Source organism: Gopherus evgoodei, chromosome 3 (genome assembly GCF_007399415.2).
Source record: "Gopherus evgoodei ecotype Sinaloan lineage chromosome 3, rGopEvg1_v1.p, whole genome shotgun sequence".
NCBI classification, from domain to species: Eukaryota; Metazoa; Chordata; order Testudines; family Testudinidae; genus Gopherus; species Gopherus evgoodei.
In genome coordinates, this window is record NC_044324.1 from 69,204,447 (window position 1) to 69,216,662 (window position 12,216).

Below are 12,216 nucleotides of genomic sequence, written 5' to 3' on the forward strand. Positions count from 1 at the left end.
ACAGGCATTTGTATGGCACTCTTGTAGCCGGCATTTCAAGGTATTTACGTGCCAGATATGCTAAACATTCGTATACCCTCTTCATGCTTTGGTCACCATTCCAGAGGACATTCTTCCATGCTGATGATGCTCTTTTTTTTTTTTTTTTAATGCGTTAATTAAATTTGTGACTGAACTACTTGGGGAAGAATTGTATGTCCCCTTCACTATTTTATTTCCATTCTGCCATATATTTCATGTTATGGCAGTCTCAGATGATGACCCAGCACATTTTGTTCATTTTAAGAACACTTACACTGCAGATTTCACAAAACGCAAAGAAGGTACCAATGTGAGATTTCGAATATAGCTACAGCACTTGACCCAAGGTTTAAGAGTCTGAAGTGTCTTCCAAAATCTGAGAAAGATGAGGTGTTGGAGCATGTTTTCAGAAGTCTAAAAGAGCAACACTCTGATGCGGAAAGTACAGACCCTGAATCACCAAAAAGAAAATCACCTTCTCCTGATGGCATCTAACTCAAGATAATGAAAATGAACATGCGTTGGTCTGCACTGCTTTGGATTGTTATCGAGCAGAACCCGTCATCAGCATGGACACATGTCCCCTGGAATTATTGTTGAAGCATGAAGATGTGTTAAAGATTCATATGATACATATCTGGCATGTAAATATCTTGCGACACTGGCTACTATAGTGCCCTGAGAATCCCTGTTCTCACTTTCAGGTGACATTGTAAACAAGAAGCAGGCAGCATTATGTCCTGCAAATGTAAACAAACTTGTTTGTCTGAGCAATTGGCTGAACAAGAAGTAGAAGTGAGTGGACTTGTGAGCTCTAAAATTTTACATTGTTTATTTCTGAATGCAGTTTTTTGTACATAATTCTACATTTGTAAGTTCAACTTTCATGATGGACTGTACTATCATGGGGGCAGCTTGACTTAAGATTTTTGAATGCTTGGTGTTGGCAATTACACACTAGCTTTTCTAGAGGGGAGGATGGTTCTGAAATCCAATTGTTTCTAGGTAGTAGCCCCCCCTTCCCTTTTATTTAACAATATTTCAGTGGAGTTCTTACACCTGTTAGCATGATTATGTGCCAAATATTTAACAGACTAGTGCATAGGCTGATGACAAGGATGAAACAATATGAACATTTTTGCAAGTGTTCTGAATACAAAACATCAGATAGCATTGTAGTCAGCCAGTTGAAGTATTCTGAATATATTGTTTCCTCTTGTTTCATGTTCAAGTATGGAACACACCATGGATCGCTAGAAAGAGTGGTTATAGCTGTCATCAAGGTTGGCTTTTGTTACATAGTGATCTTTCTGAAGCTTTGTACTGATCTATGCTCTCTCACACAATATCTGCTGTTCAGAGTTTTAGCTGTTGTACCTGAAGTCAACAGATGATCATGCTTTTTTGTGGTAGGTCCTAAAATGTGAAATTATTTACCTGACACTAAAAGCCATTTGTTTTTTCTCTTCAAAGCTTTTTCTAAAAAAAGCAACAGTTTAATAATGATGGTTTTTAGCCTCATGTTTATCACCTTCCCTTTTTAAAAAATTGTACTTTTTTTCATTTGTACGTGTTTGTTTTGTGTATGGAATTTCTTCATTACATGTGTTGAATTCTTTTGTACAATGCCTAAACCCCTTTACATGTCCTGCAAAACTGTTTCACTGCTTTTCTGAATCCAGCACTATCTAAATAAAATAATTGTTTTATACCATAGTTGTTCTATAATTTTTAAAAGCAATATATTTTTTGTTGAATCTGAATAGGGAAAATGTAAACCAACCCCCTCACATTTTTGATTAGTTCTGACAATGTGAGGTGTAAGTTAATGTAAAGAAAACGGAAGTAATTTTTTTTTTTTTTATATAATATGTTCTAAACCAGTCCATTCCAATAGCAGGGACCACTGTTCTTAAATGTAAAAATGACAAATACATCTTACTCGTTAAAGAAATACTGGAACAATGATATCATAAATAAATCTAATAAGAAATCTAGGTGATTTACATTGGTCCTTGATAAAAGCAGCAAAGAGTCCTGTGGCACCTTATAGACTAACAGACGTATTGGAGCATGAGCTTTCGTGGGTGAATACCATGGCGAAGTGGGTATTCACTCATGAAAGCTCGTGCTCCAATATGTCTGTTAGTCTATAAGGTGCCATAGGACTCTTTTTGCTGCTTTTACAGATTCAAACTAACACGACTACCTCTCTGATAATTGGTCCTTGATGTAACTGCTGAGCCTCAACCCTAGTCTTTGACAATTGCTTGCAAGACTCTATCTATTGGTGTGCGCAGTACATAACTAGAACATTGGTTCTTCTTCGAGTGATTGCTCACATCCATTCCAGTTAGGTGTGCGCGCCGCGCGTGCACGTTCGTCGGAAACTTTTTACCCTAGCAACTCCAGTGGGCCGGCAGGTCGCCCCCTGGAGTGGCGCCGCCATGGCGCCCAATATATATCCCTGCTGGCCCGCCCGCTCCTCAGTTCCTTCTTACCGCCGTGTCGGTCGTTGGAACTGTGGAGCGCGGCATAGCTGTCCTCCACGTCCCTAGCTCTCCTAGTTTCTATCGCTTGTTTATCGCTTATCTCTAGTTCTATAGATAGTTGTTAATTAGTATTGTTAAGTAGATAGTTTAGTAAATAGCTGTTAAGTAGTTCCTGGCCGGGGGGCTTAGCCCTTCCCGGCACCGGGCGCCAGGCTCATGCCTGTTTCGCCAGGCTTCAAGCAGTGTGCGGCCTGCAAGAAGCCCATGCCTACCAGCGATCCCCACGAAGCGTGCCTGAAGTGCCTCGGGGAATCGCACAGATCTGACAAGTGCCGCATCTGTAAGGCTTTTAAGCCGAGGACAAAAAAGGAGAGGGATCAGAGGCTCCGAACTCTCCTAATGGAGGCGGCACTTGACCCGTCGACTTCGCAGACCGTGGTTTCGGCACCGGCACCGGATCGCTCCGGCACCGAGAAGACTCCTCGGCACCGACCTTCTCCGGCACCGGAATCAGAGCCTAGGCCGTCGAAGTCTAATACTCCGGCCAGGCAGACCCGGCTTGAACGCCCGGCCTCGACATCGCCGCGGCGCCGCCGGCACCGTCAGCACCGTTGACTCCGGGCCCGGCGGGTCTGTTGAGTCCGGTGCCGCCGAGCTCCCCCATGAGATCTGGGGGTTGAGATAATGGTCCCATCCACACCGGAGACCTTCGCCTCGGCTCGGGACCTTATTGCCCTGACGGAGCCTACTCGGCTGCCACCCCCCGGTTCCTCCGTGTGCGGGTCACGTCCAGAGGCAAGCCCATGATGTCGGCACCGCCCACGGACAGTCGTTCGCCATCCAGGCCCCGACGTCTTGGGCGCTCCAGATCCCGACGCCGCTCGCAGTCCGGCACCGCTCCCCCTCAGCGTACCGGTCGCACTCGCGGGCACCGGTCGGACATCGAGACGGTCGCGGTCAGGCTCCAGTCGACACCGGCACCGCGACTCCAGGAGCAGGTCCCGACGCTACTCGCCGCACCGGTCGACCTCCCGGCACCGAGCTGGTGGCAGGTCCCGGTCCCGATCTCGCTCGACCTCCCGGCACCGAGCTGGTGGCAGGTCCCGGTCCCGGTCGATCTCCCGGCACCGAGCTGGTAGTAGGTCCCGGCACCGAAGCGGCGCCCGGCACCGTGACAGATCCCGGTCCCGAAGCAGCGCCCGGCACCGTGATAGATCCCGGTCCCGAAGCAGCGCCCGGCACCGTGACAGATCCCGGTCCCGATCACGGCACCGTTATGACTCCCGGCACCGGTCCCCGGCACCGAGACGATCCTCCGTGCCGGCCCGCGCAGACCCGTACCATCCAGGGTCGGCCCCGCCGTGGCCCTCCAGGCAGCCGTCCGTGTCCTCCCAGACGGACAGCGGCTATGCGCTGGGCACCGACCGGCAGGCGGCGCTGTTTGCTGATCCGCCGCTGCAGGACCAAGGCCCCCCACAGTGGGGATTCTGGACACCCTGGGCGTACCATCAGGCCCAGGGCCCCCAGCAGCTCCCTGCTAGGCCGGCGACTGCGGAGCGTAGGGCCCCTGAAGCCTCTTTGTCTCGCCCCCCCTCCCTCCCCGGAAGGGGACGAAGGGTCCAAACAGCAGGACTCCGCTGCGGCTCCGGAGACAGAGGCGAGGGCTGAGGAAGACCCTCAGTTGGACACTATTGTGCCTGGGGTCTCATCATCCTCCTCCCCGGATGAGGCGGTGGCGGGTACCTCCTCCAACAGTCCCCCACCGCTGGATCTCAGGGCGCACCAGGACCTCCTCAGGCGATTGGCTCAAAACCTGAGTCTGCAGGCAGAGGAGGTCTCGGAGATAGAGGACCCAATTGTTACCATCCTCTCTTCCGATGCTCCCACCAGGGTCGCCCTGCCGTTTATACGGACCATTCAGGCCAATGCCAATACTATCTGGCAGTCCCCGGCCTCCATCCCTCCGACAGCGAAAGGAGTCGAGAGGAAGTACATGGCCCCTTCTAAGGGGTACGAATATTTACATGTTCACCCGACTCCCGGTTCACTGGTAGTGCAATCGGTGAACGATAGGGAGCGTCACGGCCAGGAGGCTCCGGCCCCCAAATCCAGAGAAGCCAGGCGGATGGACCTCCTTGGCCGTAAGGTGTATTCGGCTGGGGCGCTGCAGCTCAGGGTCTCTAACCAACAGGCCCTGCTGAGCAGATACGCCTTTAACTCCTGGGTGGCAGTGGACAAATTTAAGGAGCTGCTGCCACAGGATGCTCGCCAAGAGTTCACGGCCATCTTGGACGAAGGCAAGAAGGTCGCGCGCACGGCCTTGCAAGCCTCCTTGGACGCTGCGGACTCGGCTGCCCGTACCCTCGCGTCAGGAGTTACGATGCGTCGCATCTCCTGGCTGCAGGTTTCCGGCCTTCCGCCAGAGCTCCAGCACACGATACAGGACCTTCCTTTCGAAGGCCAGGGCCTGTTTTCCGATAAGACAGACCCCAGACTTAAGAGTTAAAGGACAACCGGGTCATTGCGCGGTCCCTCGGGATGCACACCCCCGTGACACAGCGTAGACCCTTTAGGCCGCAACAACAGCAGCACCGTCGGCCGTTTTCCCAGTTCCGCCAGCGGCAGGACCCTTACAGGCGCCGCGGCAGGAACGGGAGGCGCAGGCAGTCGGGGAACCAAGGGGGGCAGAACCAAGGCTCCTCAAAACCCCCGCCTGGTCCTAAGCCTTCATTTTGAAGGTGCGCTCGAGGGCGCAGTAACAGTTTCCCCTACGGATCCTTCCCCTCCGTTTTCCAACCGCCTTTCGTTTTTCCTCCCGGCGTGGTCCCAAATAACATCGGACCGCTGGTCTTGAGCGTGGTGCAGACGGGGGTACCGCCTGCAGTTTGTTTCGTTCCCTTCCTTCCCGCCCTCCTTCCTCGTCCCTCTTCAGGGACCCCTCTCACGAGCAATTCCTTCGGCAGGAGGTGCAGACGCTCCTCAGCAAAGGAGCTATAGAGGCGGTTCCCGAAAACGAGAAAGGCAAGGGGTTTTATTCCCGCTATTTTCTGATCCCCAAGGCCAAGGGGGGCCTCAGGCCTATCCTCGACCTGCGAGAACTCAACAAATACCTCGTGAAGTTGAAGTTCCGCATGGTATCCCTGGGGACCATCATTCCATCCCTGGATCCGGGAGACTGGTACGCCGCCCTCGACATGCAGGACGCGTATTTCCACGTTGCCATTTGGCCACGCCACAGACGCTTCCTCCGCTTCGTTGTGGGGGCTCGTCATTATCAATTTGCGGTCCTCCCGTTTGGCCTGTCCACGGCCCCGAGGGTGTTTACAAAATGCATGGCAGTTGTCGTGGCGCATCTTCGGCGCAACCGTGTCCACGTGTTCCCTTATCTGGACGACTGGTTGATTCGGGGCACGTCGGAACAGCAGGTGTACAGCCATGTCCGCGTGATCACCGGCATGTTTGCGAGTCTGGGCCTCTTGATAAACACAGACAAGTCCACCCTGAGGCCCACTCAGAAGGTGGAATTTATCGGGGCCGTCCTGGACGCCACTGTGGGCAGGGCCTCGCTGCCTCGGCAGCGGTTCCAGACCATGGCGGCGATCGTTCAACGCTTGCGGTCAGCCCCGTTGACGTCAGTGAGGACATGTCTAACCCTGTTAGGCCACATGGCGGCGTGCACCTTTGTGACCGACTACGCTCGGCTCCGCATGAGGCCTCTCCAGCTGTGGCTTATCAGTCATTACAGACCAAGGCAACCGCTAGACATGTTAAGTCACAGTCCCCCAGAAGGTCTTAGATTCCCTCGGCTGGTGGGGGGACCAGTCCGTATTGTGTGCGGGTCTTCCCTTTCACCCGTCTCAGCCCTCGGTATCCCTGACAACGGATGCCTCAGATCTAGGCTGGGGGCCCACCTAGGGACCCTGCGGACGCAGGGCCTATGGTCCCAGGAGGAGGTGGGGCTACATATCAACATGAGGGAGTTGAGAGCGGTCCGCCTTGCTTGCCAAACGTTTTGTCATCAGCTTCAGGGTCGTTGTGTAGCCGTGTTCACGGACAACACGACGACCATGTATTATATCAACAAGCAGGGCGGCACCAGGTCCTCCTCCCTGTGCCTCGAGGCGATACGACTCTGGGACTTTTGCGTAGCCCACTCCATTCACCTCAAGGCTTCCTTCCTTCCCGGAGTACGGAACACGCTGGCGGATCGATTGAGCAGATCCTTCCTGTCACACGAGTGGTCCCTTCGACCGGACGTCGCTCTCTCCATTTTCCGGAGGTGGGATTATCCCCGGGTGGACCTCTTTGCGTCCAAGGGGAACAGGAAGTGCCAAGCGTTCTGCTCCTTTCAGGGCAGGGAGCCGGGGTCGATAGCGGATGCCTTCCTCATCCAGTGGTCGACCCACCTGTACTATGCGTTTCCTCCGTTCCCTCTGGTTCACAAGGTCCTCCTGAAGGTGCGCAGAGACAGGGCTCGTGTGATCATGGTGGCCCCGGCATGGCCCAGACAGCACTGGTACACCATGCTGCTAGACTTGGCCGTAGCCGACCCAGTTCCCCTGCCCCTTCATCCGGACCTGATTACCCAGGACCACGGGTCCCTCTGTCACCCAGACCTGCAGTCGCTGCACCTAGCGGCGTGGCTCCTGCGTGGCTAACTGGTTCCGAGCTGCGCTGCTCCACGCCTGTGAGAGAGGTGCTCTTGAGCAGCAGGAAACCATCCACAAGAGCCACATATTCGGCAAAATGGAAACGCTTCTCCTGTTGGTGCGTAGAGAGAAATCTCCGCCCTATGGAAGTTTCGGTATCCGAAATCTTAGATTATGTTTGGTCCCTCAAAGAACATGGTCTGGCCTTATCGTCGTTGCGAGTCCATCTGGCAGCTATCTCCACCTTTCACCCGGGTGCGGACGGTCGCTCCGTTTTTTCTCACCCGACGGTGTCGAGATTCCTTAAGGGGCTGGAACGGTATTCCCTAACGTCCGTCCCCCTGCTCCAACCTGGGATCTTAACCTGGTGTTGTCCCGGCTCATGGGGCCCCCCTTTGAGCCGTTAGCTACTTGCTCCCTGCTTTACCTCTCTTGGAAGGCTGCCTTTCTAGTAGCTATCACCTCAGCTAGACGGGTGTCGGAACTCCGAGCCCTTGTGGTGGACCCCCCATACACGGTCTTCCACAAAGACAAGGTGCAGCTTAGACCACACCCTGCCTTTCTACCCAAGGTGGTCTCAGCCTTCCACGTCAACCAAGAGATTTTCCTCCCGGTTTTTTTCCCAAAACCTCACTCCTCAGGCAGGGAGCAGCAGCTCCACTCGCTGGATGTCCGTAGAGCTCTCGCGTTCTACATAGAGAGGACCCAAACCCTTCCGCAAATCCCCCCAGCTTTTCGTGGCGGTAGCGGACCGTATGAAAGGGCTTCCTATCTCCTCCCAGAGGTTATCCTCGTGGGTTACGTCCTGTATCAGGACCTGTTATGACTTGGCCCATGTCCCTACGGGCCGTGTGACTGCGCATTCTACCAGGGCGCAGGCGTCGTCGCTGGCTTTCCTGGCCCGTGTGCCCATCCAGGAAATCTGTCGGGCAGCGACCTGGTCATCGGTCCACACCTTTGCTTCCCACTACGCCCTGGTCCAGCAGTCGAGAGAGGATGCGGCCTTCGGAACTGCAGTGCTCCATGCCGCGACTTCTCACTCCGACCCCCACCGCCTAGGTATGGCTTGGGAGTCACCTAACTGGAATGGATGTGAGCAATCACTCGAAGAAGAAAAGACGGTTACTCACCTTTGTAACTGTTGTTCTTCGAGATGTGTTGCTCACATCCATTCCACACCCGCCCTCCTTCCCCACTGTCGGAGTCGCCGGCAAGAAGGAACTGAGGAGCGGGCGGGCCGGCAGGGATATATATTGGGCGCCATGGCGGCGCCACTCCAGGGGGCGACCTGCCGGCCCACTGGAGTTGCTAGGGTAAAAAGTTTCCGACGAACGTGCACGCGCGGCGCGCACACCTAACTGGAATGGATGTGAGCAACACATCTCGAAGAACAACAGTTACAAAGGTGAGTAACCGTCTTTTCTATCTATGCTGGATTGGTAAACTGATTGTATATTGCTGTGATTCTGCGTGAATTAATTAATTGTTCATTGGTTAAGAATAATCAAGTGTCTCAATTTAAAAAGATTATTGTTTAAGTTAAAAGTTGACCTGAAAAGAATTTAGTGTTAAATTAGTAAGCTGATGCTCCATGGACTCTAATAAGATAACTCCTTTTATTGATTCCATTCTAATATTGGCTATAACACTTATCCAATTGGCAAATCTGATGTGTTAGATTTCAGCTTTAAAATCTGTCACCTCGGCAAATTTGTAAAATTGACTACCTTTTCACAACGTTTGGTTATTCTGCATGGTCCACTGAAACTTTAATGGATTCAGGACATTATTGAAAGAGCCATATCTCGATTCTACTTCAGATTTGTTGTTGATATTGCTCAGAAGAGGTGGTGGTGGTTTTGACTTGCTTAGACTGTACTGGGCCAGACAGAACATTAATACCTATAGATATCAAAGCTAAGTATAGGTCTTTTAACTTTTGGGATAAAGAACTTAAGATGACGTGATTTACGAGGGAATGGCTAGAAACTCCAACCACTGCAAAAGGGGGGTGGGAGGGAGCAGGATTTTAAACCATTCATTCAAACTTTTTTCTGTCTAAAGCCAACTGCATCTAAGCCTCCAACCGTACCTAAGGGTATGTCTACCCTGCAATTAAAAACGTATAGCTCGCCCTTGCCAGCTGTCTTGGGCTCACAAAAAATTGCCATGTTTATGGTTGGGTACAGAGTGAGAGAGTCCCAGAGTTCATGCTGCAGCTCGAGCTTGAATGTCTAACGTTAAACCACAATTAAACAGCCCTTAGCCCAAGTCAGCTGGCATGGGCCAGCTGTGGGGTTTTTAAATGCAGTGTAGACATACCCTTGGTGACTGCAGCTGAGCTAATAAGAGACATTAATACTTGTAGGATATTGTAAAGGCTGGCTTCAAACGTTTAGACTGAGATTTTAATATCTTTCTCTCCACGCCTTGCATATCACACAGATCCTTGAGAGTGATAGTTATTATTTTAGAATTAATTTGATTTGTTTTGTGATTTTTTTTGTTTGTTTTGTTTTGTTCATTTCCATTTCTCTTGACTGGTTTCTGCCTTATAGTCAGATCAAGGAATTTACTGAATTGCTTACATATGAAGCTGCCTGAATAGGAGCAGGAAGGCCTTTAGTGGTCTCTTTTCCTGTTTTTATTTGATCTGAAAGTATTTTGTTTAATGATAAACCAATTATTTGTTATGGTTTGTGTGTCCTGTGGGTAAACAGGACAAACTTACTTGCCAGTGACAAGTCAGAAGACAGCATGTGAGAGAGAGTGATTATTCCTTTATCCATAATGGTATGAGATTCTTGTTTTCTTCCCTCTTTCATAGTAGAGTATAGAAAGTAACAGCTCACTATATATTCTCCCCCGCCAATATGGTAGGATATAGTGTTCTACATTTTTGTTGATATCCCAGCACCTGGATTTAATTTAACAGCAAACTAGTGAGGTTTGGTAAATATTCTCTGCAACAGATTGCAGTAATATAAATCTCTCTAGCATGGAAGAAGATATATTTACCTTGCTACACCAGTGCCTTTGGCATAAATGATTTTTGTATTTATTGTTCAGTCTGCCTGCATGGCATTGGTGGGAAGTGCTAGATAGCAGGATCCACTCTCTCGGAGCTGGAGCCTAATACAAAACAGAATATAGAATGGTTAGTGGGTACTTGATTACTAAAGAAAGAGTGTGTGAGAATAAGTAACTCTTTTTAGAAGATTTTTGGAGCATGACTATTGTAAGTGAAAAGAAAATTTAGTGTATTGATAAAACCAATTGTTGGTTGAAGCAGTTTTTGTTCTAGATGAGATGTCAAAAATGGTACTCTGTTTCTGTGATACATAAGAATATTTCATTGTTAAATTGAATTAACTATACATGAAAATTGAATTAGTGCATTTTATGGTAAAACTAAGAATGTTGGAGTTTTATAATTAAATTGCACTGCAGTAACTAGTGATATGCCAGTACTGGGGGGGCGGGGAATGAAATACAGCTTTTGAACACTGTACCAATAATATTGTGGGGTGGGGATGATGTCTAATGATATAATGTTATTTGTCTGGAAAAGATGTTTCAAGATTCATAACTGCTATTTTTGTTGTTAATATGGTAGTTCTAAATGCTATGTCGGTCTGTCTTATCCAGTTTAGGGTTAATTTAGCAAAACATAAATATCCTGCTGTAAGGCAGGGTCAGGCAGAAAAGATATATGCAGGAGCATCAGCAACCATAATGGGGCTTATTGCTGCAACTGCATTTATAATTTCTGTGGCATATTTCTAATGAAACAACCAACTCGTCACTGAAATTACAGAGGTGGCAGGCACTATGGGCTCTCTTTCATCACATCTTGGTAACAAGTGATGTCCAGGTCTCTCCGGAGGCAGTTGAGGGACATTTTGCTATTAGGAATAGATTTCTAATCCCTTACTATCCAAACTGTTATGCCTGTATGGTAGTGGTTCTCAACCCACAGGTTGCTTGCAGCCCAGTTAGCACACGGCTGTGGGCCAGCTGTGTGCTAAAAAAATTCAAAGATAGCCGCGCCGATTGGCTTATTCCTGGGTCCCAGCAATGGTGGAGCCAGGGCCGCCTGAATGGGAGATGGCACCACGGAGCCCTCGTGCGCTCTCTTTCAGCAGAGAAGGCAAAGTAGCCCCTTATGGTGGAGGAGGAGCTCAACTGGCAGTCAGCCAGCAGGCTGCTGCTTTCTCCCTCCCCATGCTGCACGGATACACTGAGAGTGCTGCCTCCTTGCTTCTGAGCATCTATGCCAGAGGTGTCCGGCGAAATGGGTGGGGGGTACGTGTCTCCTCCCCCCTTTCTCCATCCCCCGCGCTATAGGTATGTGTCACCTCTGGGGGCAGAGGGAAATGAGCATGCTGCAGGCTGCAGCGTGCCCTGGGCTGCCTGCAGCAGACATCGCCTGCCTGCCTGCCTGTTCCCTGCTAACCATGTCTAGACCTGGAGCTCACAGCCAGAGTCATTACAAGGCAACTTGCATCAACCTAGCTTTGTTCTGTAGACCAGACCTAATTATTTCTCATACTGCCAAGTCAGTGGTGTAGCTTGTACAAGGGCTTTCATTTAGATACAAAATATTTGCAAATACACACTTCAGAAGAAGCTTATGTCATCTTTAAGAATTGGAGACCCAAGAAAAGTTGAAAACATTTCCAACTATGCATAGTTTTCTTTCCTGCATCACATTTTTAGAGGAATTATAAAATTAATTTCAACTAGGATATTTCTAGAATTCATTTGTGATATTTTGTTTAATATTTTCCTTGTTTGTTAAACATGATTTATTTTATTATGATTATTTTGCTTAGTTTTAATCATGGTATCCCTGAAGTTATGTAAAAATACCCATGTGATTAAACACCGAGAGCCACACACCTGAGTTGGCAGTAAGAGAAGCAGTTAATAAGAGTTGGCCTACTATTTATTGCTTCTCTACACAATACATATATTTTTAGTAATTTTTAAAATTTGGCATCCTGTTTAAAACTACCACTTTGAACCCTACACTGTCCTGCAGTAGGATCCTC

At 49.7% G+C, this 12,216-nt stretch overlaps 1 protein-coding gene across 1 annotated transcript in view; it reads left to right on the forward strand.

The window, feature by feature from the left end:
• SENP6 (SUMO specific peptidase 6) overlaps positions 1-12,216 on the forward strand; it is a 180,038-nt gene that overhangs the window by 8,001 nt on the left and 159,821 nt on the right. The window contains 1 exon segment of the mRNA XM_030555783.1: positions 1,254-1,304. Within this exon segment, the coding sequence (XP_030411643.1) occupies positions 1,254-1,304 (51 nt within the window).